Source organism: Neopsephotus bourkii, unplaced genomic scaffold (assembly GCF_033783945.1).
Source record: "Neopsephotus bourkii isolate Nb327-2 ecotype Australia unplaced genomic scaffold, CSIRO-AGI_Nbou_v1 NB_1455, whole genome shotgun sequence".
Taxonomy (NCBI): domain Eukaryota; kingdom Metazoa; phylum Chordata; class Aves; order Psittaciformes; family Psittacidae; genus Neopsephotus; species Neopsephotus bourkii.
The window spans coordinates 6,677-31,592 of record NW_026901932.1 but is presented as its reverse complement, the minus strand read 5'-3'; the positions used below and the strand labels follow the sequence as shown (position 1 = coordinate 31,592).

General features: G+C 59.7%; 3 protein-coding genes across 3 annotated transcripts; all 3 read right to left on the bottom strand.

Annotated features, from left to right (window-relative positions):
* Positions 1–3,840: 3,840 nt before the first annotated feature.
* Positions 3,841–8,308, bottom strand: LOC133220617 (ferrochelatase, mitochondrial). Its single transcript, XM_061368861.1, has 9 exons — positions 8,180–8,308; positions 7,112–7,260; positions 6,154–6,288; positions 5,442–5,548; positions 5,032–5,130; positions 4,844–4,951; positions 4,470–4,634; positions 4,290–4,349; positions 3,841–3,975 (listed from the first exon to the last, which is right to left on the bottom strand). Exons 1-9 carry the CDS (start codon positions 8,275–8,277, stop codon positions 3,841–3,843), a joined length of 1,056 nt encoding a protein of 351 aa, XP_061224845.1. The 5' UTR covers positions 8,278–8,308.
* A 2,285-nt stretch (positions 8,309–10,593) lies between these two features.
* On the bottom strand, positions 10,594–15,228 carry LOC133220615 (asparagine--tRNA ligase, cytoplasmic-like). The gene is made up of 14 exons (XM_061368858.1): positions 14,218–15,228; positions 14,045–14,110; positions 13,873–13,965; positions 13,533–13,622; positions 13,333–13,411; positions 13,173–13,243; positions 12,876–12,962; positions 12,360–12,581; positions 12,039–12,238; positions 11,805–11,940; positions 11,282–11,395; positions 11,063–11,194; positions 10,819–10,950; positions 10,594–10,725 (listed from the first exon to the last, which is right to left on the bottom strand). Exons 1-14 carry the CDS (start codon positions 15,226–15,228, stop codon positions 10,594–10,596), a joined length of 2,565 nt encoding a protein of 854 aa, XP_061224842.1.
* A 95-nt stretch (positions 15,229–15,323) lies between these two features.
* On the bottom strand, positions 15,324–24,239 carry LOC133220614 (phospholipid-transporting ATPase IC-like). The gene is made up of 27 exons (XM_061368857.1): positions 24,059–24,239; positions 23,587–23,684; positions 23,131–23,244; positions 22,959–23,057; positions 22,805–22,866; positions 22,416–22,488; positions 22,228–22,298; positions 21,897–21,979; positions 21,610–21,768; positions 21,368–21,456; positions 21,080–21,270; positions 20,614–20,822; positions 20,504–20,547; positions 20,250–20,406; positions 19,781–19,969; positions 19,473–19,585; positions 19,204–19,368; positions 18,973–19,084; positions 18,764–18,839; positions 18,187–18,319; positions 17,798–18,083; positions 17,256–17,479; positions 16,981–17,064; positions 16,608–16,853; positions 16,307–16,445; positions 15,818–15,948; positions 15,324–15,548 (listed from the first exon to the last, which is right to left on the bottom strand). The coding sequence occupies exons 1-27, from the start codon at positions 24,237–24,239 to the stop codon at positions 15,324–15,326; spliced, it is 3,753 nt and encodes a 1,250-aa protein (XP_061224841.1).
* Positions 24,240–24,916: the final 677 nt, after the last annotated feature.

Sequence of the window (24,916 nt, the reverse complement as noted above, 5' to 3'; positions counted from 1 at the left end):
ACCCCCACTGGAATGCTCTGGTTTCCAATAAACGGGTTTCTTGTGCTTCGGAAGCCGCTTCATGGGATGGGAATGGGATGGGATGGGATGGGATGGGATGGGATGGGATGGGATTGGGATGGGATGGGATTGGGACTGGGGGGGGTCACTTCTTCCCCTCTATTCCCAGTGCCGGCGCATGGAATGGGCTGGTTTGAAGGAACCATTTTTCCCCATTTTTCCCCCCCTTTTTCCCAATTTTTTCCCTTTTTCCCCCTTTACCAATTTCTCCCCCTTTTTCCCCAATTTTTCCCCATTTTTCCTCGTTTTCCCCAATTTTTCCCCCTTTCCCCCCCTTCATTCCTCCCGCTCCCCGCTGTTACCGGACGCTCCGCGGTCCCTTTAACCCGCGCCCCCCCTTCCCTTTAAACCCCCCCCAAGCCCCGCCCCTCCGCTCCTCCCTCTCTCCCATTGGCTCTTTCCCCGCGCTCAGGCTCCGCCCCCTCCCGTTGCGCTCCTGGACAGCTCCCGTCGCCGCGGGGCCCCGGTGCCGCTCCCCCCCCCCCTCCCCGTTATCCCCGTTGTTATTCCCGTTGTTATTCCCGTTGTTGTTCCCGTTGTTGTTCCCGTTCCCATGAACGCGGAGCTGCCGCTGGAGCAGCTGGGCCCACCTCTTGTCTCCATAGCAACGCATCCCTGCATCCACCCCGCACCTCGGTGCTCCAGGATCCACCCCCATTCCCCATGGGCCCCATGCCCCTTCCTGCCCCTCCTCAGGAGCATCCCTCCTGCTCCATGGGATATCGGGACACTGGGATGGGATACTGGGACACTGGGACACTGGGATGGGATATCGGGACACTGGGACACTGGGATGGGATACTGGGACACTGGGATGGGATACTGGGACACTGGGATGGGATATTGGGACACTGGGATGGGATATTGGGACACTGGGACGGAAAAGGGACATCCAAGGGGCTCGGAGCCGGATGAGCATCCCAAAGGCCCTCACAGACCTAAGAACTCTGGGATGCACCAATGGGATGCGGGATGCAGGATGCGGGATGCACCAATGGGATGCGGGATGCGCATCCGAACCTGCCCCGTTACAGCCTAAGGGCTGGGTTAGGGCTCCCTTGGGAAGTGGGATCAGGTGCCAGGAGCACAATGAGCCCGAGCTCTGGAACTGCTGGGAGTCACCAAGAGCCATGGGTGGGAAGGGTTCCATGGGATGCCCCTTCAGTGGGAGCGGAGGTATCCATAGGGAAGAGCCCTGCTTCCTGCCCGTTATCCGTGCGGAACACACACATCCCAAGGGCTTCTGCCCAAAGTTTAATTGCAATCCCATCCCCATGGCAAAGACCGGAGCGAGGCCGCGGCCCCCGGGTGCTGGGATCGGAGTCTTTGGGTTCAGGAAGCGAAGGGAACTCGCTCCCCCCTTTCCCATCCCGCAGGATTCCGGCTCTTTGGGGGGGATATTCCCAGGAAAACCCCGCTCCCCTTCTCCAAGCACAGCCAGGGAATACCCAGGGATTCCCAAAGGGAAAAGAGCCTCATCCAACCGCCCCCCTCCCAGTTCAGAGCTCCAGTAAGCACTGGGAACAGAATTCCCGTGCCCTGCTGGGCTCTTCCCAAGGCAATCCCGGGAGCTGCTCCCATCCCTTCCCACAGGGAGGGCTCCACAGTGGCAACTGGGATGCAGCAGGAGGAGGACAGGAATCCACATGGATTCGCATCCAATGGGAGCTGTGGGATGAGGGGATCAGCCGGGATCACAGCGGGACACCCCCCTGTCCCCTTGATGCCATAGGGATAACCAGAGGGATGGAGAGCGCCGTGAGCCAGTGCTGGAGGCTGGGAAGGGGGTGGCTCCATGGGCAGGAGCCTTGGGAATGCCGTCCCTTGGGCTCGGAAGCACGTTTGGCTCCTGGGTACCGGGAGCAGCCTCCTGGTCCAGGCCCCATCTGCGTGCATAGGGACAGGGCTTGGCTCTGCTGCCAGGAGCTGGGCACGGCATTCCCGATGGGAAGCAGGGAATTCCGTGTCCAATGGGACAGGGAGGCCGGAGGAAGACTTGGCCCTGCTCCCCCAAGGGAGCCGTGGCAGGAGGAAGGCACAAGAGACCCAAACCCCTCCCATTGGGGTCTGGACCCCGCCACGGCCATGGGGAAGCAGCGGTGGAGGTCACTGGAGGGGGATCCCTGAGGGCCGGGCGCTTCCCCTCAGTCCCTGCACAGGAGGGAGGAGCTCACAGGAGGCCAAGCAGCAACGAGATCCAAGCCTGGCCCCAGGGGGACCGGGCTGCAGGGGTGCTGGGTGCTGGGTGCACGGTGCAGGGTGATGGATGATGGATGGAGGATGCAGGACGAAGGATGCAGGATGCAGGGTGCAGGATGGAGGATAGAGGATGAAGGATGCAGGATGAAGGATGCAGAGTGCAGGATGTAGGATGATGGACGCAGGATGATGGATGCAGGATGCAGGATGCTGGACACAGGGTGCAGGGTGCCTCACGGCGCCTGGCTGCTGAAGAAGGCTTTGCTCTCCCGGCACACGGGGTTCATGAAGGATGCAGGATGATGGATGCAGGATGATGGATGATGGATGCAGGATGCAGGGGTGCATGGATGCAGGGTGCAGGATGCAGGATGATGGATGCAGGATATAGGATGATGGATGCAGGGTGCAGGATATAGGATATAGGATGCTGGACGCAGGGTGCAGGGTGCCTCACGGTGCCTGGCTGCTGAAGAAGGCTTTGCTCTCCCGGCACACGGGGTTCATGAAGGATGCAGGATGCAGGATGATGGATGCAGTATGAAGGATATAGGATGTAGGATGATGGATGATGGATGCAGGATGGTGGATATAGGATGTAGGGTGATGGATGCAGGGTGCAGGGTGCCTCACAGTGCCTGGCTGCTGAAGAAGGCTTTGCTCTCCCGGCACACGGGGTTCATGAAGGATGCAGGATATAGGATGATGGACGCAGGGTGCAGTATGAAGGATATAGGATGATGGACGCAGGGTGCAGTATGAAGGATATAGGATGATGGATGATGGATGCAGGGTGCAGGGTGCCTCACAGTGCCTGGCTGCTGAAGAAGGCTTTGCTCTCCCGGCACACGGGGTTCATGCAGGATGCAGGATGCAGGATATAGGATATAGGATGTAGGGTGATGGACGCAGGGTGCAGTATGAAGGATACAGGATGTAGGGTGATGGATGCAGGGTGCAGGGTGCCTCACGGTGCCTGGCTGCTGAAGAAGGCTTTGCTCTCCCGGCACACGGGGTTCATGAAGGATGCAGGATGATGGATGCAGGATGATGGATGCAGGATGCAGGATGATGGATGCAGGATGATGGACGCAGGATGATGGGTGCAGGGTGCAGGATGCAGGATGATGGATGCAGGGTGCAGGGTGCCTCACGGTGCCTGGCTGCTGAAGAAGGCTTTGCTCTCCCGGCACACGGGGTTCATGAAGGATGCAGGATGATGGATGATGGACGCAGGGTGCAGTATGAAGGATACAGGATATAGGGTGATGGACGCAGGGTGCAGGGTGCCTCACGGTGCCTGGCTGCTGAAGAAGGCTTTGCTCTCCCGGCACACGGGGTTCATGAAGGATGCAGGATGCAGGATGCAGGATGATGGATGCAGGATATAGGATGATGGATGCAGGATGCAGGATATAGGATGCAGGGTGCATGGATGCAGGGTGCAGGATGTCTCACGGTGCCTGGCTGCTGAAGAAGGCTTTGCTCTCCCGGCACACGGGGTTCATGAAGGATGCAGGATGCAGGATGATGGATGCAGGATACAGGATATAGGGTGATGGATGCAGGGTGCAGGGTGCCTCACGGTGCCTGGCTGCTGAAGAAGGCTTTGCTCTCCCGGCACACGGGGTTGGTGCAGAGCGGGCAGCAGAGGGTGAACTGCCTGGAGCAGGCTCTCCGGGCCTGCAGGTGGGAGCTCACCAGCTCGGCCAGCGCCTGCGGAGAGAGCCTGCGTCAGGGGGGGACCCACAAGGGACCCCAAAGCCCCCCTGCTTCCAACGGGGACCCATTGGGATGCTCTGTGCCCATCGGGAGCCCCTTCAGGCACTGGGAGCTGCTCCCCTTTCCTCGAGGGGAGATCCTGCTCTCCACTAGAGCCTGCTCCTCCTCTTTACAGGGGGGCAATGGCCACTCTTGGGGGTACCCAGCTTGAGTATAGGGGATCCCCCTCTATTGCTAGAACCACACCTCCAAACAGGAGGGAACCACCCCTCGGGAGCAAAGCCCAAGCACCCCCTTGCAGCAGGTACCTTGGAGAAGAGCGGGTTTCCATTAAGGGATTCTGCTCGTCTGATGTTCTCCACTCCACACTGCAGGGGGAAACCAACAGAGGCGTCACCCAAACCCTCCCAACCTATCGGGGAACGCATCCGGCCCCGAACCCCATTGGAAGCAGCATCTCCAGAGGAAGAACCCCATAAAGCCCTCACCTCGTTGGCTAGGACCTGGCCATACTCGATATCCAGCTCATAGAGCGTCTCTATGTGGTCGCTGGTGAAGGCTATGGGGACCAGCAAGAGGTTCCTCTTCCCTCGCTGGCACAGGCCTTTGATGGTGTCATCTGTCGGGGGGCCGAGCCAAGGCATGGGGCCAACCTGGAGGCAAAGGGGGGGAAAGGAAGGGGTGAACTCCCCTTTCCATAAAGGGCACCTTAAGGGGTGTTGGGAAGCGCGTCCCTGTGAGGGCGGTGGGGCAATGCAGTGGCTTTGGGTCATGGAATAGGGTTGGAAAGGAGATAAGAGCATCCAGTTCCAACCCCTCACCCTAAACCATGGCTGTGGGGTGGGCAGCTCGCAGCCCATACCTTGGACTGCCACACCAGTCTGTAGGGGTGGGAGTACTGGAGCTCCTCCATGACCCTCTGCACTGTGGCCCCCACCTCCTGGGGGTAGGGGTCCCCACGGTTCACCACCTGCAATACACACACAGAGAGCACCCTGGGGTCACCCCACCAGGGCCCAGCACCCCTAGGGCTGCCCCACTGCTACTCACAGCCATGGGGAGGGAGTGAGCAGAGAAGAGGATGACGACGTCGTCCCTTCTGTCAGCAGGGAACAGGGCCAGCTCCTTCTGGATGTGGTCGGCAAAGCACTGCTTGGGATACAGGGAGCGGGATCAGATCCGATGGGGAACGGCTTCACCCTGCCATAGGGCTGAGAGGAGGAGATGGGGCTGCCCCATCCTATTATATAGGATGCCTGTTATATAGGATGGCGTCCTTATAGATGCCCCATAGCTATTAGGCTAACCTGGCCATGGATTAAGGGCAGATGGGCAGGATCTGAAGGCAAGATCCCATCGGATCGTGCCAAAGCACAAAGCATCCCCTCCTCCATCCCTCCATACCCAACAGGGGAGGGAACGCTTCAGTCCCAGGTGCCCGCTGCTGCATGGCCCCATACCCGGATCAGCAGGGGGTGTGTGGGCCACCGGTCAATGATGCTCCACTTCATCCTCGGCTTCGCCCCCTTGTGGCGATAGTAGCGGTAGATGGCGTTCAGACTGCTGCCTGCAACACACACACAGGGAGGGATGCTCCTGGAAACCCCTTCGGGAGGGGGCACGGCGATGCTGGGGCTGTAAAGCAGGACTGGGGTGGGATGGGATGGGATGGATGGGATGGGATGGGATGAATGGGATGGGATGGATGGGATGGGATGGGATGGGATGGATGGGATGGGATGGGATGGGATGGGATGGGATGGATGGGATGGGATGGGATGGGATGGGATGGATGGATGGGATGGGATGGATGGGATGGGATGGATGGGATGGGATGGGATGGGATGGATGGGATGGATGGATGGGATGGATGGGATGGATGGGATGGGATGGATGGGATGGATGGGATGGGATGGGATGGGATGGGATGGGATGGGATGGATGGGATGGGATGAATGGGGTGGGGATTGGATGGGTTGGGGATTGGATGGGATGGGATGGATGGGATGGGATGGGATGGGATGGATGGGATGGGATGGGATGGGATGGATGGGATGGAATGGGATGGGATGGGATGGATGGGATGGGATGGATGGGATGGGATGGAAGGGGCCTTCAGGCTCACCCCACTTCCAAACCCTCGCCATTAGGGTATCCAGCAGGGACACCCACCTGTGGTGGAGCAGCTGTACTGGGGGTACTGGGTGAAGGCCACAGCCCTCTCAATGCCATCCTCCTCCATCTCCTCAATGGCTTCCTCTGTCAGGGGGTGCACATAGCGGAACCCGATGTAGTACTTGTGGGGTGCTGCAGGCAAAGCACAGCAAGGGGAAGGGGGGGTCACCATAAGGCCCTATGGAGCAGGGCTGGGGGTGCTGGGGGGGTGCCTATCGGGGTGCAATGTTGGATGCTGGATGAGTTTGAGGGCCCTTCCCAAGCCACTGCCCTATGGGAACCCCTATTGGGGGCAGCAGCCCCGTGCTCTGAGCCTTATCCACAGCACCCATTCAGGGGAGGCCTCCAGGGCCTTATCGGGAGCAGGGGCTGGGTGGGCCAGCACGCACCAGAGCAAGGGCTGATACCAGCCCCCAGGCTTTATCTGCATAGGGCAGGGTGGGCCCCAACCCCTTCTGGGCCCCTCTCCCCTGCCCCCAGGCTGCAGGGCCCCATTGCAGGTGCATGGGGAGCAGCCCCTTCCCCTGCGCTGCTTTGGGTTGAAGGGAGCTTGAAGCCCGCCCCATTGCACCCAACCCATTCCCATAGTGAGGAACCGCTCCCCAGTATCCCACACTGGGGCCCATGGGATCCATCCCCATTGGCCAGCAGGAGGAACCCCCTTGGAGCTGCCCTATCTCCTGCTGGGCCCTGCCTGCTATCCCTATCAGCCAGCCCAGCCCTGCAGGCCTTGTTCACCCTGCCCATTGCGGGTGCTGCTCCAGCCTTATCTGCAGCAACAAGGGGTTGGGGTGCCCCAGGGCCAGCAGTGGCACCCCCATGGCCACCAAGCCTTTAAGCAGGAAGCTATTAGGAGACCCCAATAGAAGCAGGCATTGAAGCCCCATTGCTCTGCCTAAAAGGGAATGGAATGAGGGGTGCCCCCCTTCACCCCGCACCCACCCCCCAGTAATACCAGTATGAGGGGACATGCTGTCCAGCAGCTGCACCATGGCCTCCCCTTGCAGCGCCGTCCACTTCCTGATGGGGGAGCCTCCTCCGATCCTGCTGTACTGCTCCTGGATGCGGGGGGCGCGGCGCCTGGCGATGATGGGGGCCAACCGACTGCAGCGTGCACAGGGGTACGGAGCGGGATCAGCACCGGGGTACCCCCCATCCATGATGGGTACCCCCGCATCCCTGATGGGTACCCCTGCATCCATGATGGGTACCCCACATCCCTGATGGGTACCCCCGCATCCCTGATGGGTACCCCCGCACCCCTGATGGGTACCCCCCCATCCCTGATGGGTACCCCCCCATCCCTGATGGGTACCACCGCATCCCTGATGGGTACCACCCGCATCCCTGATGGGTACCCCCGCATCCCTGATGGGTACCCCCGCATCCCTGATGGGTACCACCCCCATCCCTGATGGGTACCCCCGCATCCCTGATGAGTACCCCCGCATCCCTGATGGGTACCCCCGCATCCCTGATGGGTACCCCCGCATCCCTGATGGGTACCCCCCCATCCCTGATGGGTACCCCCCCATCCCTGATGGGTACCCCCCCATCCCTGATGGGTACCCCCGCATCCCTGATGGGTACCCCCGCATCCCTGATGGGTACCCCCCCATCCCTGATGGGTACCCCCGCATCCCTGATGGGTACCACCCGCATCCCTGATGGGTACCCCTGCATCCCTGATGGGTACCCCCCCATCCCTGATGGGTACCCCCGCATCCCTGATGGGTACCACCCGCATCCCTGATGGGTACCCCTGCATCCCTGATGGGTACCCCCGCATCCCTGATGGGTACCCCCGCATCCCTGATGGGTACCCCCCATCCCTGATGGGTACCCCCCATCCCTGATGGGTACCCCCGCATCCCTGATGGGTACCCCCGCATCCCTGATGGGTACCCCCCATCCCTGATGGGTACCCCCCCATCCCTGATGGGTACCCCTGCATCCCTGATGAGTACCCCTGCATCCCTGATGGGTACCCCCCATCCCTGATGGGTACCCCCCCATCCCTCACCTCTGTGCTGGCAGCTTCATGAGGTCCGTGTCGAGGAAGAGGCGAAGCAGGAAATCATGGACATCCTCCAGGCGCTCCGGGCCGCCCATGTTCAGCATCAGGATGCCTGTCTTAGGCTTGCTATGGGAGCAAGAGGCAGTGCCAGCCCAGCTTAGCCTCCTGCCCGAGCAGTTTCCTCCTTAGCTCATCCCACTGATGCGACCGGGATGAGGGTTAGGGCCCTTCCCAAGCCAAACCAGCCCATGGGGCTGTAACACCCCCCCGTTTGTCCCATTGCCCCCCATTGCCCCACTCACCGGGCCTGCGGGTGCGTGCGGGGCTGGGTGCTGGCTGTCAGGGCACTGGTCGGGGCCCTCCATCGCACTGGGAGCTGCAGGTGGCTGCTGCCCTGCAGCACTGCGGGACAGGGAACAGGGAACAGCCCCCCGTGAGCACCCAGCAGCCAAGGCAGGGAAGGAGCGGGGGCCTCCTGCATCCCTCTGCACCCCAAAGGGCACCAGGGAGGGCTCCCAGAGCACGGCAAGGAAGGGAACTCCTCGGAGTACACCTGGGGGTGCAGGCAGGGAAAGCATCCCTACAGCATCCCTACAGCATCCCTATAGCATCCCTACAGCATCCCTATAGCATCCCTACAGCATCCCTATAGCATCCCTAAAACATAAGCATCTCTACAGCATCATTATAGCATCCTTATAGCACCTCTACAACATCCCTACAGCATCCCTAGAGCATCTCCACAGCATCCCTATGGCATCTTTATAGTATCCCTAGAGCATCCCTACCACATTCCTATAGCATCCCTATAGAATCCCTACAGCACCCTTATGGTATCCCTATAGCATCCCTACCACATTCCTATAGTATCCCTACAGCATCCCTATAGTATCCCTACGGCACCCCCACCGCAGGATCAGCCTGGCTGGGGTTGAGGACCCCCCAAGCCGAAGCCCCCCCCAAGCCGAAGCCCCCCCCAGGCCGAAGCTCCCCCCAAGCCGAAGCTCCCCCCAGGCCGAAGCTCCAAGCCACCCTTGCCCATTCACACCCCGTAACCCCCTTCCCCGGCCCCGCTGCAGCTCCGGCCGGACCCCGCGCCGCCTCCAGCGCCGTTTCCCCCCGTTACAACGGGATCCCAACGCACGCCGCCAGCCCCAAACGGGACGCGTTCCCCCGCAGCACGGAGGGGCCTAGGGTCAGGCCTCTGCCGCCGGCTGGGCCCGGCCTAGGGGCGAGGGGCACCCGCGGGCCGGTAACGGGCACCTCCGGGGGCAACCGGAGGCCAACCTGACCCCCCCCCCCCGCTCCGTTGTGTAACGCGGGCCCGGCGCTGCCGCCGCCGCCTCCCGGAGCCCGGAGCCCTCCCCCCGGGCCTGAGGCCCCGCTCCGGGCCCGCCCGCACTGCGCTCACCGGGACGCGCGGCCCGCACCGCGCCCGCCGCCATCTTGGCCGCCCGCATTCCCTCAGACGCTCCCGCCGGTTCTGGGCGAGGGGCGGGGCCTAGAGGAAGGGGCGGGGCCTGCCCAGGGAGGGGCGGGGCCTCCGCAGGGGGCGGAGCGGAGGCATCGACCCCCGGGTCCTAAAGGGGCTCCGAGAGGCTTGGGATAAGCGCTGGGGCACTGGGAATGGGTTTGAAGCAGCAGAAGGGATGGAGATGGGATAGAGGGAAGGAGCCGTTCCCATGGGGGCGGTGGGGTGTCCCTATGGATGGAGCTGGGCTCCCCGGATTCATGGATGGGGTCCATCCCCACTGTGGATGCTGCAAGGGTGCTCCGAGCTCAGCAAGGAGAGGCAGGGAGCGCAGTGGTGCTGGAGCATCCTTTATTGGGGCTCATGGGGACATGCAGGAGGGAGGAAAGCGGCCCCTGGATCCTCACCCAACACCTCGAATACGCACTTAATCCTATTCCATAACTTGGCTCGAGCCACAGAATCCATTGGGATGCAGCTGGGAGAGGCGGAATTGCTGGACAATGAAGCCAGGCTTCACACTCAGGAGCCCAGATCCAGTTGTACTGCTGAGGTCCCGGTTCCTTTGGGAGACGGGGCAACTGGGACTGGGAGGCAGCACGCTGCTCCTGTATCCATGAGGATCCGGTATGGGTCCTTCACCCCCGGGGAAAAGGGAGAAGCAGCAGCCTCATTCCTCCTCACCAATAAATAACCAGGGGAACACAAGGAAAATGCAGCCCTCTTGCAGTGGAATTCCATGGGAACGACGAGCGCTGCTCAGCAGCAGTATCCCTGCTTTGGCACTCCTTCCTCCCATTCCCAGCCATGGCTATGGGGGAATCCAGGCAGCCCCATGCCAATGGAGCGGCCCCGCTTCCTTCCCACTTGCAAGCCGGGGTTGATTTTCCTTGGGGCTCCCGTTCTCCCAATGGCTCCTTCTCAGCACCATGGAGCTGCGGGGGCAGCCCTAGGGTTTGCAGCGCTGGACGAAGCGGGGGTACAGACACACATCCCTGATGTGGTGCCGGTTGAGGATCCAGGTGAGGAAGCGCTCCAGGCCCAGGCCGTAGCCGCCGTGGGGGCAGGTCCCGTACTTCCTCTGCGCCGTGGGAAGCAAGGGGGGGACATTGGGATCCCGTTGGCGCCCTCAGCATCCCCGCAGTGAGGGCAGTGAGGAGCTGGTGCCGCTCACCTGATCCGTGTACCAGTAGTACGGGCCGGGGTCGATGCCCTCCCTCTTGTACCCCCCCAGCAGCTCCTCGCTGTCCCAGATGCGCATGGAGCCCCCGATGATCTCCCCGACGTTCGGCATCAGCACATCCACCTGCAGCGGGCAGCACCCCGGGTCACCCACACCGAAGGGACAATCCATCCCATGGGATCGGTCGGGACAATCCCATAGGATCCCGCATCCCGGTTTGGGGATCCCAACTTACGGACTCGGTGAGGCGGGGGTCGTCGCGGCAGCGCTGCATGTAGAAGGCCTTGATCTCGGCAGGGAAGCGGCACAGCAGGATGGGCTCCGCGATGGTGTCCGTCATCAGCCTCTCCGGAGCCTCGGGAATGTCCTGGGATGGGGTTAGGGGATGATGGAGATGGGAAAGGAGCCAGGAGCAACGGGAACGTGGTGGGGATGAAGGGGTGAGGGGCCTCACCTCTCCAAACTCATAGTGAGTGCCGTCCTCCTTCTTGACGTCGTGCTCCTTGAGCCACTCGATGGCTTGGCTGTAGGTCATCCGTCGGAAGGGACGCTTCGGGGGCTGGAATCCCTGAGGAAAGCAGTGGGAATGGGGGGAGAACACGGCTCAGGCAGCGCTCTCCGCCCACAAATGCTCTCACATCCATAGAGGGCAGTAGGAACACAGCGAGGACAGAGGCTCTGTACCCGATGGAAGCACTCAGAGCTCCCCCTTTTGGGGGAAGAAGCAAACCGGTGCCTGCGCCCTGCTCCAGCCCATCCCCAGCATCAGCTCTGGGATGGAGGCTTGGTAAATCCCAGTGTGCTCCTGGAGGACTGGGTGGGTTGGTTCTATCCCATGTGGGTTTCAGCTCCCTCCCAACCCAAACCAGTCTGGGATGGGATTTAATACTGATACCCCTTAACAGTGAGCAAGCAGCGCTCCCTGCTCTCCCCACCATTCCCATCACCCCGCTGTCCCTGCCATCGCTCCCACGCACCGGGTTCAGGTCATAGAGCAAAGCAGCTGCAGGGGACCTCAGGACCCTGTCCACCACGTCACACACCAGGTCCTCCAGTCGCTCCAAGAGCTCCTCGAAGCTTATGAAGGGGCACTCGGCTTCGATGTGGGTGTACCTGGAACACAGCCCCCATCAGAGAGCCACCCAAGAGCCCCTGTGCTTCAGTCAATGCCTCCTGAGCACTGCTGGACACATCCACTGCTCCCTGCTCACTCTGCCAAGTGCCTGCGGGTGCGGGACTGCTCGGCTCTGTAGGACTGGGCGATGCAGAACACGTCCCCCAGGGCCGGGATGCAGGTCTCCAGGTAGAGCTGGGAGGACTGGGTCAGGAAGGCCTCTTCCCCAAAGTAATCCAGCTTGAAGAGAGTGGAGCCCCCCTCCACCTGGGTCTGCACCAGCGTTGGTGGCGTGACCTGGTGGGGAAGGCGATGGGGTGACCCCAGTGGGGAAGGAAGGGCAATGACCACGAGGGAATGAGATCCATAAGGGAACCCACGTGGTTCTCCCAGCGAGAACAGAGCCATGGGCACTCACCTCGTAGTAGCCATGGGCAAAGAAGTGGTCCCTGAAGGCCTGCACCACCGTGGAGCGCACCTTGAGGATCTTGGCCATGTTCTCCCCTCGGATCATCATGTGCCTGTTGTTGAGCTGCACGTCCACCTCCGAGTCCTCGTTGAGGACGTTGTCGGCTCCTCCCGCTGGGGCCAGCCCTATGAGCTCCCAGTAGTCACAGTTGAGCTCGTGGCCACCCGGAGCCTGCCAAGGGCAAGGGGGAACGCATCAGATGCCTCCTGCTTGGGCATGGCATCGTGGTGGGGAGCTTGGGTTCAGCCCAGTGTGAACCCCACCATGAGGAGGGAACTGCTGACCCCCTTCAGCTGCTCCATGGGGAAGATGATAAACACCAGACCCATCCTTGGGGAGGGCAGGAACCCACCCAGACACTAGCAGCCCCATTGGGTGAAGAGCCCTCCCACATAGGAGAAGGCAGACCCACTCCCCATGCTCCTTTCCCTGCGTGCACGGCCCCATAGGAGAGCCACCCCATACCTGCTTCCCTTTGGGAACGAGGGTCAGCGTTCCATACACTGCAACGCTGCTCTCCGTGGAGAGAACCAGCCCGTTGTAACACTGGCACTGAGGGGGGAAAGCACAGGTTGGGGTTGGGGTGATGGGAGCCCCCCCCTGCTTTAAGCAGTGCTCATCACTTGCGCCTCCCCTTCCCAAACAGGGGTTTTGGTCAATGCCACAGGGTAAAACAGAGGGTTTGGTGCTCCCATTGACAGGGAACAGGATGAGGATGAGCAATCCCCTAATGGCAGGGTGAAGGCACCGCTCCCAACTCACCAGCTCATCCGCCAGCACGCACTGCAGGAAACCAGTGCCGTCCCTCAGCACAACGAACATCAGGTTCTTCCCTATGGGGGGGACAGGGAGAGGAGCCTGGAGCGTGCTCATTCCCCCCTGGGCTCACAGGAGGGGCTCACACCTCAATGCCCACGCTCACCCTGCCTCCTCAGGCGGTGAATCCAGCCAAACACCTTCACCCGCTGGCCCCTGTGAGCCTCCAGGGCAGAGATCTTCACCTGGGACACGGGGAATGAAGGCAAGGGGACAGTGTTTCCCATGGGATTACATGGAGAATGTGCACATCCCCCCCCAGGCTGGATCCCACCCTGCCCCACAGCACCCCTGCCCCACACTCACACATTTTGGCTCCGGGAGCCTGGGGTCGTTCTTGATCACAACCTTCTTGGCCTCCTCCAGGTTCTTCTCCCTCCTCAAGAGATCCTCTGCCTGCAGGACAAGGGAACGTGATGCATTCCATAGGATTGGGGTGCACTGTGGGTTACCATGTCCATGGGTGCCCTAATTCACGCTCACACTGGGAATGGGGGCACGGCTTCATTCCTCACCTAAGCACAGCCAAGCCCTGAGTATGAATGGGAAACAGGCCCCACATGAAGCCTTATGGGGCCGGGAATGCCACCCCCCCGTGTAACCGGGATGGGGAAGAGCGGGATGCGCTTCCCATCCTGGCCCCCACCTCCTTCCTCTCCTTGGCTTCGCTCCTCATCTGCTCCCGGTGCCACAGCTTCTTGCCGTTCTTCATCTGCGACTTGGAGATGATGGCCCATCGCTGCGGGAAGGGAAGCAATGGGGTCACGGCCCTGCACGGGGGGGCGCTGCCGGAATTCCCCCCTGGAAGCCCGCAGCACCTCGTTCTCCTTCTGCGAGTCCACGTAGATGGTGGGGAACGGCTCCTTGCCCGCGGTCAGCAGCGCCTGCGAGGGGCAGCACAGCAGGGTGAGCACCCGGAGCCGTTCCTAAGCAGCGCATCCCAGCCCCACAGCCCCACTATGCCATGAGGCCTACCCCTGCCCGGCCTCACCTTCAGAACCGTCTTGAACGGCTTCTTCTGGGTCCCGTCCCCGCTGCAATCGTTGCCTTCGCGGTCGGACACGTAAAGCTCCTCTGGAACGGGGCCCGGCCCCGTTAGCAGGAGAGGAACCGGGCCCACACGGGCCTGGAGGCCTCCTCCGCTCACCCCCGCTCCCTCCCGCCCTAAGGCCGCAGCCCCGCTACCACAGAGCTCCCTCGGCCGCAACCGCCGCGGCGCCCGCCGCCATCTTCCCCCCGGCCCGAGGAGCGCGCTGCCGAGCCGAAGGTTCCCGAGGCGCTCCGAAGAGCACCGAGCGGCTCCGATCATCTCCGGGAGGGACCGAACGGCTCCGAAAGCCCTCAGAGCACGGCGGGCGCTCGCTCTCCCTCCCGCCCACCGCCCACCGTCCGCCCGCCGCCGGGCCTCACCGAGCACCAGCGCTCCGGTCCTACCCAGCACCTCGTCCGCCATGTCGGCCCCGAGCCCCGCCGGTAGTGCGTCACCGCGCTTCCGCCCACCGGGACACCGGCGGGAGGCGGGGAGAGAGACCCAATGCGGGAGAGGAAGCGGCGTCACGTGACCAGGGAAAACCCGCCCGTTCTCGGAGGCCACGCCCCTTGCCCGCTCCCCTGAGGGGAAGCCCCGCCCCTCGCTCAGCCCCTGAGGTAACCGCGGCCCGGGCGCCCCGGTGCCGGTTGAGGGCAGCTCCGGTGCCGCCGTTCCCGGCCCTTCCACGTCCTCCGTCCTGTGAAGGAGCTTTAGGACCTTTATTGGGTGAACTCTGAAATGTACACGCCACTGCCGGCGAGCCGGATGTCGCGATACCGGCGCTCGGCCCCCTCCCTCCTCAGCGCGGGAGTCGGGACAGAGTCGCGATAGACATTGCCGCGCTCCGGGGTCCGGAGATGGGCAGGGAGGAAGCCCCGTTGATCCCGCTTGGATCCGTGTATCCCGAAGGAAAGCCGGGCAGCGGCTGTGGGGGCCGCCCGCTGCGCTGGGGCCTGGAGGCCGGCACCGCATCCCCAGCCAGCCCCGGCCGGGCCAGGCCGCAGCCACGCCAGCTCCACCGGGAGCAGTAGGCCCGACCCGGCGGCCTTGCACCGGGCTGTCCGGTATCACCGCGGGCAGGCCTCACCCCCCGGGGCGCCGGGGCCCAGCGCGGCTGCCAGAGGAGCCCGCTTCTTGCGGAGGCTGCGCCCGGAGGCGATGAGCTCCGCGTAGCCGCGCTGGTGCGAGAAGGCGTAAGCGGAGCGCCGGGCCGATACCCCCCTGCGGAGGGCGCTGGGCCGCCGCTTCCAGCGCTGCTCGTCGGCCGCCAGCTGCCTGCGGTGCCTGCGGAGCTGCGGGGAGCACACAGGGACGAGCCCGATGGAGCCCGAGGCAGGTGGGGAGCAGCACGGAGGGGTTCGGGTGGAGATGGGATAGGGGGGAGCGCGTCCCTGTGAGGGGGGTGTGGGGAGGGGGAAGCCGGGTGGGAGCAGCTCGGGGATGTGGAAGCGGGTGGGCTTTAAAGGGCCCCAATCTACCTCCATCCGTACCCCCCCCCATTCCAACTCGTGTGGGTAAACCCGTGCCCCGTGAACCGACCCAAGCGTCCCGCTTCACTCACCCTGTCGCTTTCCGAAGGCCACACTGTCGTGGCTAAGAAGCGCTGGGCCACTATGGGCAGTAAGCAGATAGCGATGGATAAGATCATGGTGAGCCACAGGTACGGCTGCCTCAGGGCGTTGGGGGCAGTGCCTGGGCATAAACAAGGCAAAACTGAGTGTATGATGTGCTCATTCAAGTGGGTGGAATGCATATATAAAGGTACTGAAAGGCACAGCTTGTTTTCTGGGGGTGTAATATGGGGGTATTGCGCCGTGTAGCACAACATCAGGCTTTGCTTCGGGCTCTGCTGTGAGGGGAGTATAATAGGAACGCGTTTGTAAAGCACTTTTCCTACAAGAAATCCATGCCCAAGCCCTTTTGGGTCCTATTTGTGGACTCCAACTGCTGGATAATGCCCAATTCCAGCACATTTTGATTGAATACTCCCAAACAAAGCATCGCTTTGGCCACAGTTCAGGACCACGAACCACAAAGCACAAGGACTCACCGGTGAACTGAAAGCCAGAAGGGAAGAGAACGTGGATCCCAGCGCTGTGGAAGTCAAAGGTGATGCCAAAGTAAAGTGCAATGCTCCCAAACACGGAGAAGGCGTTCACAAAGGTCCAGTAGGACGTATCCAAGCAAATCTGGAGGCCAAGCAGAGCTCCAAGTGAGCCAACTCCTCTCAACCCCATGCAAAGGGAGCATCAATAGGGAGGAGAAGGCCTCAAAAGAGCAGCTTTTTGCTCGTTGCCGTGGCTTGAGGAGCCAAAAGCAGGCCCAGAGCTGAGGAAACTGAGCTGGCTTGCCTGGAAGTTGACCACAAATATCAGAGAGGAGGCTGCTGTGACAGCAAAGGACTGATAATCCGAGGGCGCTTCCCCGTCCTGCCCCATGGTTTTTAGGTAGGCTCCATAGGGGATGAAGAAGATGACCAAGGAGGTGACAGCTCCGTGAAGCAAACTCAGGAAGAACTTCTTGTAGTTGAAGAGTAAATCCTTCTGGCCCACCACGTAGAGCCTGGGGAAGCGGAGGCTCAGCTTGTCGCTCACGTCCTTAGGAAGAGAAAGAGGCCACCTGTAGCAGCTCCTTGGGGTAAGCTTCGTGAGATGGGATGGGATGGGATGGGATGGGATGGAAGGGCCCTTGGAGCCCGCGCAGTTCCAAGCCCATGGCCAATACCTGGTCGAGCAGTCCGACGAGGAGCACGGGGAGGCTGGAGTACAAGACGTTGTAGAGCGTGATGAACCAGTCTTCATAGGCTGTCTGCGAGAGAGGAGGGAGGAGGAAGCTCCTGAGAGCTCCCACGGGCTTTACGTGCCCTGCTCCGTGCCTGCTCAACCCCTTAGCTCGAGGTGAGGGTGCCCTGCTCCTTCCCTCAGAGTCCCATCGCTCCCCAGGTGAAAGCTCTGCAGTGCCACGCTCCCTCTTGCCGTTACACCCAGCACCCTTCTTACCTGGGCGGAGAAGCCGTTGAAGAAGGAGTACCAGATGTGCACCAGCGTGAAAGCAAAGTTCTTGTAGAAGAAGTATCTCAAGAACTTGCACATCCTGATGTAGGACCAGCGCCCGTGGACCAGCAGCAGCCTCTGGAGGTAGCGGAACTGCCCGAAGGAGTAGTCACTGGACATGACAGCTTGCATCCCTTCCTGCCCGCTGATCCCGACTCCAATGTGAGCAGCTACGTGAAGGAAACACACACCGCGGCGTGAGCAGACCTCCCACCACTGCTGGGCGCTCCACAGTGGAAACCAGAGCCCAGAACCGGGTTTCCCCTTAGGGTTGGGTCTTTACGCTCCCTGTTTGTAACCCACAGAGGTCCCTTCATGGGGGGAACGTCCACAGAATCCATCAGGAAGCCCCAGTAGGGCTTCCTCAAGGAGGGAAAGCACAGATGGAAGCAAGCAGAGCCCAAGGGCTGAAGTGAAACAGATGGAGGAGTCTTCTCAAAGAGCGACAGCCAAGAGGCTGCAGAGGAGCTCTTCTGCAGGTGCCTTACTTTTGATCATGTTGACGTCATTGGCACCATCCCCAATAGCCAGGGTGATGGCTTTCTTGTACTTCTTCACCAGCTCCACCACCATGGCCTTCTGCTTCGGGGTCACCCGGCAGCAGATCACAGCCTTGCACTCGCACGCCAGCTCCACAAAGTTCTGCTGCTGCTGCTCCTTGGAGGCCTCGGCCCTTTCCCTCTTCTCCTTCTGCTGCTTCTCCTCTTCTGCTGATCGGGGCAGCTTGAGCTTCAGCTTCTTCTTCTTCTTCTTCTTCTCCAGCAGGATTTCATTCTGTGGCAGCAAAGGGAAGCAGGGAGCCCTGGCATCAACCGGGCTGGGGAAGAGCTTCGGGTCCATGCCCTAAGCAGGCCAGGAGAGCATCTCCGGTACGTACCAACCAGGAGCCAGTGATTATTAAAGCACGATCCCTGCTGCCTTGGAAGAAGGGCTCATTCATTCCCAGCGAGGAATGGGCACTGGATCCAGCTGTGTTCCTCTGGTTTTCCAGCCTTGTCTGAAGAAGAGCACTGGGGAAACAGGGATAAACCTGAAGCTGGATCAGGCCCGGCCTCAAAACCGACAAGAAATAGATGCTGCAAGGACTTTTGTTGCCATGTGTTGGGTGATGGTCTAAGCAGTGCTACAAGAGGTTTGCCAATAAGGAAAACTGTGGGCAAATGGGTCAGGAATAGCTGTGACACTGTTACAAAGCTCCCTTTCTCCCAATCCTATGTTGCTTTCCCTTGGGATTAACTGAATTTCTGGGCGTCGAGCATAGGTCTGTACTGCGTGCAGGAGCATGGGGTAACACTGAGGTCCAGGGACACACAGTGAGAGCAGCTCTTGGCTGCTTCTCAAACTGGGCACTGGGGAGAGGCCTGCTCAGCTCAACCCAGGCCTGGAGGCCCTGGGGGACAAGCCGTAGGGACCATGTTATCCAGGGAATGGTTTACCCTGGGCTCCCCACTTGCCTGGTGTCTTCCCCATAGCAGATGGTGGTTTCATCCGTTAGGAGCTCACAGGAAAATCCAATGTTTTCAGCTGTTTCTACAATGGAAAGCAGTCGGAGGCAAGGAGTCAGGAGGAGCCAGCCCAGCTCCCTCAGCCTGGCTCCAGAGAGCATCTCTGGGCTCCCTCTTGGGTTACCCCAACTTATCGCGCTTTCAGGGTGAAACGCCACCTTTTTTGTCCCCAGTGAGCACCCAGATTTTGATGTCTGCTTTGGAAAGCCTGGCAATAGTCTCTGGAACTCCATCCTGGAGCTTGTCTTCTATTGCTGTTGCTCCGAGCAGCTGGGGATACACCAGAAACAGAAGCGTTTGGTGTGGTTCTGAAGCCTCATCCCTGGTGACTGCCGTTCAGAGAGGTCTGGTTCTCTAGAAGCACATTCAAAGGTTCACACTTGACTTACAACCAGGTTCTGCTCTATTTCCTCATAGACTTTATCCAGAGCCTCATCACGGTTCGTGGTGGCCACGCTGGCCTCCAGGAACCTCCGATTCCAGGCCTCAAACTCCTTGGGCTCGATGTCTCTGTAGCACAGGCAGAGGGTCCTCAGGGTCTCACTGGCAAATACCTGCCAGGTGGTGGCAAAGACACAGTTACACCTGATCTAAGAGCTTAGCAGTGAGGTTATAGTGGGCACTAAAGCACCAAGGGGTGGGTAAAGCACACACGTACATCCAGGGCTTCCTCCGTGGCTTCCCTCTTGGGGTTCCTCGGGTGCAGGCGTTCATAGATGACTGTGTCAGCCCCTTTACAGTATAACCGGATGTTCCCACCTGATTCCCTTACTGTGGGGTAAAACAAGAGAGGGGCAGCAGTGGTAAGAGTACATCTACATAAAGGCAGAGGTTCAGGGGGGACCCTTCAGTCTAGTCCCAAAGCTTCAACTGCTCAGTGAAGCACTGGGTGGCCAAATGCATTCCCCCTTCTCCTGCGTGTGCTTTGCCCCCTGTGAGGCACAGGGCTGCTCGCAAGCAGCTCACCAATGACAGACATCCTCTTCCTGTCGCTGTTGAAGTCCAGGATGGCGAGGACATCGTAGGTCCTCTCCATGCCCATCTCGCTCAGGGTGATGGTGTTCTGCGTGCGGGACAGGAACACGTAGCCAAAGTTCCTGGCTGCTGCAACCAGGGCTCCTTCGTCTGGGGAGGCTGCTTGGTAGTGGAGCTGGCCTGTGGGGAGAAGGGAAACACACACACAGACGTGACCCTTCCGTTCCTCACACCCACCAATCCCTCCAAAGCTCTTCACTCTGCCTTTAGTTCCTATCCCTTTGGCTTCTGTTTGCTGCCCTGGCAGCAGATGCTTTGTGTAGCCTAGGGGGCTGGGAGTGGAGGAGGAGCAGCGTGAAACCGCTTGGGTTTGTACTGAGGGGATCATCTCAGTTTTGGCTCTGTCCCCAGTGCATTAGGAGCCATTCCTCCTTCCACAGGCAACCCAAACCGTACTCACCATCAGCAATGTCAACCATGACGGTGTGGCAAATGGCGAGCAGGAAGAAGAACTTGTGTATTTCGGGGTCCTTTCCAGCTCTGATTTGCTCTATCAGGTAGTGATCATAGAAGGAGAACTTCCCATCTGCGTACACGTTCCAGCTGAGATCCACTTGCTGCTTGGAAGACAGAGTTGGGTCACCTCGGGTGCCATTGCTATGGCAGGAGGAAGGAACGGGCCCTGTTCCACACCTCCAGCTCACACCAACCTACCTCTGGGTGGCTCTGAAGCTGCCCTGCTCCGTCCCTGCAGTCTCCTGCAATGCAAGGACCACGGTTAGGAGGCACGGGACCCAGCAACAGCGGGACAACCAGGGACTCACCGTATCTCTGGCCGTTAATGCAGCACTTCTTGAAGGTCATGATGTTCTGGGTCAGGGTGCCCGTCTTGTCCGAGAAGATGTAGTGGATCTGCCCCAGCTGCTCGTTGAGGGTGGTGGTTCTGGCCTTGGCAGCCGTGTCCTTCTCGGGGTAATACATCTGCAGGTCCCAGTTGATGAAGTAGCTTTGCACAAAGCGGATCACTTCCACGCTAAAAGGAAAGCGTTCCCAGGGTTTTAACCTCCTTCCCACTCTGCTCCAAGAAGAGGGATGGAGGGCTTCAAAGGGGTGTGTGACCATGACAAAGTTATTCCTGTTTCGTGGAGCTGTGTTTGAGGAATAATGTGGGAATGGGATTTTTCCACCTGAATTCGCTCTCCAAGCAGCTTCCTGCATGGCCTGCAGGAGGTTCACCATGAACAGGCCCCTAAGTTAACCCAACCCATTAAAGGGCAGGGTATTACGTACCTCACATAGAGGGAGATGGGGACCATGGTGTTGAGGACGATGATGTAGCCCCAGAAGTTGAGGAAGCCACGGTAGGGGGGGCTGAAGTCCTCAGCATCATAAAGGTACCAGGAGGAGTTGCCAACCTGCTGCTCCCAGTACGTGTGGCCAATGGCCAGGCCAGCGGACAGCAGGATGAGGACAATGAAGATCTGTGATGTACACAGAGGCAACGTGGTTCCTCGGTGTCCATCCTCTCTGTTCCCTTCGGAACGAGCCCAGAGCTGTCAAGCTGAAACCCAGCCTTACAGTGTAAACCATGTAGTTCATCAGGGAGTCAATCTTGGTCCTCTTGAATCGGGTCTTGCCACTGTTCTTCATTATTTTGGTGTCAGCGCCTACACATAAAGATAGAACGGGCGACCAAGAGCTGAAACCACTCTTTTACACCATCAGGGGCCTAAATGCAACCAGTATTTATAAGGGGAAGATGCCGTTTCACTCCCCAGGGCATGGTTTAGCGAGGCAATGTTACCCATGGCCCTCAATACCTGCAAATATGACCATGCCGTGGCAGAAGTCCGTATTCCTGATCTTACATCCCCGCAGCAGGATCTTGTCGGCATCCAGGGAATAACTGGTGTTTCTCCAGAACAGAGTGCCTGCAAACTTATCCAGCCTGTTGTTTGGCTCCTCACATTCAACCAGACCTACACGGGGAGGGGAACACCTTTAGGACGCAGCAGGGATGTGCACCAGAGTGGAACCGGTTTTCCTTGGTGGTGTTGGGACTGTTTGTGGGATCGTGGGCCAGTTGTAAGGGTGGAACAGCACCAACCGTCAAAGCTTGCCATGGCACCTTCTTCCTGCAGGTATCTGTGCGTTACCTCCAGGGCCATCTTGAACTTCAGGTTGGTTTCCCTAAGGAGAAGGGATACAGAGGTGGGTTGCTGCTAGGAAGCAGGTCCAGCTTTGTGTGGGGAGCATCTTCTTTGTGACTCTGAGATGCCACAGGACTGATGGAATCACCCTTCTCCAGGCTCAATGAATCCAAGCCTTGGAACTGTGGGAACCAAAACCTGGGCCCAGTTTTCCACCTTAACCAGTTTGAATCACAGCCTTCTTACTCCCTTCCCAGCAGGCCAAGGAATGCTGAAGCAGAGCCTTACCCATCTAGCTCGGCTGTCTCTACATAGCACAGGCTGTTCGGTTCGGAGCTGGATAGCAGCAGAATGTCAGCCTAGGAGAAGGGAGAAGCATCAAGGGGAGATGCTCATCCACGCTCTCCCCATAAATCCAGGGGGGAGACCCACAGGCAGCTCTGGAGGAACAGAAAGCAAGCGTCCACAGCACTTACAGGAACAAAAGTGTTCTTCTGCAGGCGAAGGATGTCCCCAACTTTGATATCTTTCCATTTTGTGCTCTTGAACCTAACAGCAAGAGAGTTTAACAGTGGTTATTCCTCAATCCACAACCCTATACATCTTGTAGTGGATATTGTAACGTGGGGTTTTCCCTTTGGAAGCTGCCTTTTAGTTAGTGAGGGTCTAACTCAGAGGCCAACCTCCCTCTTCACCTACACATGGTCCCTCTTCAGTTGCTTTTAGCACTGATTTAGCCCCATAGAATGGAGTTGAAGTCACTCCTGGGGGTAATCCCCTTCCTTTCTCCATCAGGTTTTCACCCAGACGGCGAGGGGCTGGTTTAAGCTCTTAGTACCAAGGCCACCAACGTTAGAGCACACACCTCCCATCCCTGATGACTTCACACCTCCTGTTGTTCACCTCGTTGTCCATCCTGTGGCGAGCCTGAAAGCAGGAAGCAGACCACGTTCTCTCCGTCACAGTTACGGATATAACCTGTTTCCTGCTCTTTTACAGCAATATAAAGCGTTTCTTACGATGTCATCCACCAGGTCTTTGACTGCAGTGATGCCCAGCACCAGGAGTAAGGGCACCAGCGTTGTGTACCACGACAGGGTGCTGATGTGGGGAATTGACTGCAAGGGACACGTGCAATCAGTTCAGTTCAGTTCAGAGGTTCCCAGCTGGGATTCCCTCTGTCCTCCTTACCTGCAGTATGAGGAGAATGAGGAAGTAGAAGTTGGCCGCCCTCTTGAACTGCTCCAAGAGGTTCAGGGGGAGGAACGTGACGGGGTTGTACTTGTAGGTCTTGATGGCATTGCCCTGCAGGAGGAGAGCAGGCTCACTGAGCACTGCAGTGCATGGGCACTTCCCATCAACCTCGAGGGAGTGATTCCCTCCTCAAGCAGCATCGAAAGAGCCATTTCCATGCCATTAAAACCCTCTGAAGGATCTCAGCCTGAGGCTTTGGCTACGCCAAGGAGCACGGAGCACTGCACCCACGTGGAAAGGGCACAACTCCTACCCAGCTGAGCGACCCTTTGTCAGGTTCAAGCCATTCCCATTGCCCTCTCCCTCCATCCCTGCTTGCTCGCAGCCCCTGGAGGCACTGCAATGCTGTTGTTAAGGAAGTCATTCCCCCTCATTAAACCAGAGGGGCCTTACTTGGTACTTGCTCCTCTTGAAGCACAGGAACATTGTTCTCTTGAACTGGGGCTGCTGGTAGAAGTGCTGGTCGTTGGCTTTCACTTGCCAGCTGCACTCTGAAGAGAGAAGGTCAAAACCCCACTGTTGGCAATGGGCAAGCCAGGTTCTCTCTCTCAAACGCCACCTTTTAAAGCAGGGTTTAGGTTTCCCATCAGTTTCCAGGCTCTCTCCCATTCCCATAAGGGGTGGGGGGGATGCTGCTGCTCCAGGTGTCCAGGTGATGGGCAAGAGGATGTGGGGCTGCATCTGGGCTCTTCCCTGCCTTAAAGACAAGGTCATGCAGCTCATCCCCTTTATGCAACCGAGTGGCCCTGAGCTCCATTCTGCCACCCGTTACAGCTCAGAGCAGCCACCCTCAAGAGCAGGCACAACACAAAGGGACCCCAAGAGGCTCAGCCTCTTCCCAGTGCCAGCTTCGCCCCACTCTTACCCTTCCTCAAGGGGTCTCTGCTCTCCCGGGTGTCCCTGTTGCTCTGGGCCTGGCCTGCTTTAGCCCCGGGCTGCTGAGGGTCCAGCTCCTCCTCGGTTTCATCGTCGCTGTAGGGCATCACCTCATCGTTGGGCTGGGAGCGCTCCTCACAGGCGGGCTCTGAGTCCCCCTCTGAGATCATGCTGCGAGCACAGGAGGGGAGTTAGAGCAGGAGTTAACACAGCAAGCGCTGAACCACGTCCCTGCCATCCCCTCTGCTGCTGGGGGTCACCAAAGGCCCCCTCTGAAACCAGGTTCAAGCCATGGGGCAGCTCCTTCGTTACCGCTCCGTGTGCTCCCCAGTGGGATGGAGCATCCCTGCGGAGCCCCACTGGGCCGCACTGGGGCAGGGAGCAGGGCTCATCCAAGCCAGGCCTTGCTTCCCCTGCCCTGCCTGCGGGTTCAACAGCAGGGTTTGCACTGTCCTTAATCCCCCTTGTAATGGAGATGTAAATATTACATGAGCACTTAATATGCTGCTCAGATGACAGGGCCTTTGGCTGGCAGCTCACGGCCCTGTTCCAAGGGGGTGGAACTGGGGGAGCTGTAAGGTCCCTTCCGAGCCAAACCGTTCCCTGAGCCTAGGATTCCATCAGGATTCCATAGCACTGAAACTGGTCCCAGTAGGGATACTCCCCACTGGAGCAGCTCGCTCCAAGCCCTATGAGTGCTGCAAGGGATGGGGCAGCCGCAGCTTTTCCAGCCCATCCCAGTGTCCCACCGCCCTCCCAGGGACAAACCTCCTAAGATCCCATCTCCATCTGCCCCTGGCATTGACCCTGAGTCCCTCTTGGAATGACCTGTACGGATTCAGCCTGT

Excerpts from the sequence above, each read along its gene's own strand:
- LOC133220617 (XM_061368861.1), bottom strand. The coding sequence starts at position 8,277 with ATGCTGAACATGGGCGGCCCGGAGCGCCTGGAGGATGTCCATGATTTC. Across the intron at positions 5,549-6,153 it reads GTACAGCTGCTCCACCACAG|GCAGCAGTCTGAACGCCATC; the intron begins GTGGGTGTCCCT and ends TGTGTGTTGCAG. Across the intron at positions 4,952-5,031 it reads CTCACTCCCTCCCCATGGCT|GTGGTGAACCGTGGGGACCC; the intron begins GTGAGTAGCAGT and ends TGTGTATTGCAG.
- LOC133220615 (XM_061368858.1), bottom strand. The coding sequence starts at position 15,228 with ATGCGGTGCCGGCCTCCAGGCCCCAGCGCAGCGGGCGGCCCCCACAGC. Across the intron at positions 11,195-11,281 it reads CTCACTATGAGTTTGGAGAG|GACATTCCCGAGGCTCCGGA; the intron begins GTGAGGCCCCTC and ends ACCCCATCCCAG. Across the intron at positions 10,726-10,818 it reads ACTACTGGTACACGGATCAG|AGGAAGTACGGGACCTGCCC; the intron begins GTGAGCGGCACC and ends CCCACGGCGCAG.
- LOC133220614 (XM_061368857.1), bottom strand. The coding sequence starts at position 24,239 with ATGATCTCAGAGGGGGACTCAGAGCCCGCCTGTGAGGAGCGCTCCCAG. Across the intron at positions 21,457-21,609 it reads CGGCATGGTCATATTTGCAG|GCGCTGACACCAAAATAATG; the intron begins GTATTGAGGGCC and ends CTTTATGTGTAG. Across the intron at positions 19,369-19,472 it reads CCACGGAGGAAGCCCTGGAT|GTATTTGCCAGTGAGACCCT; the intron begins GTACGTGTGTGC and ends ACCACCTGGCAG.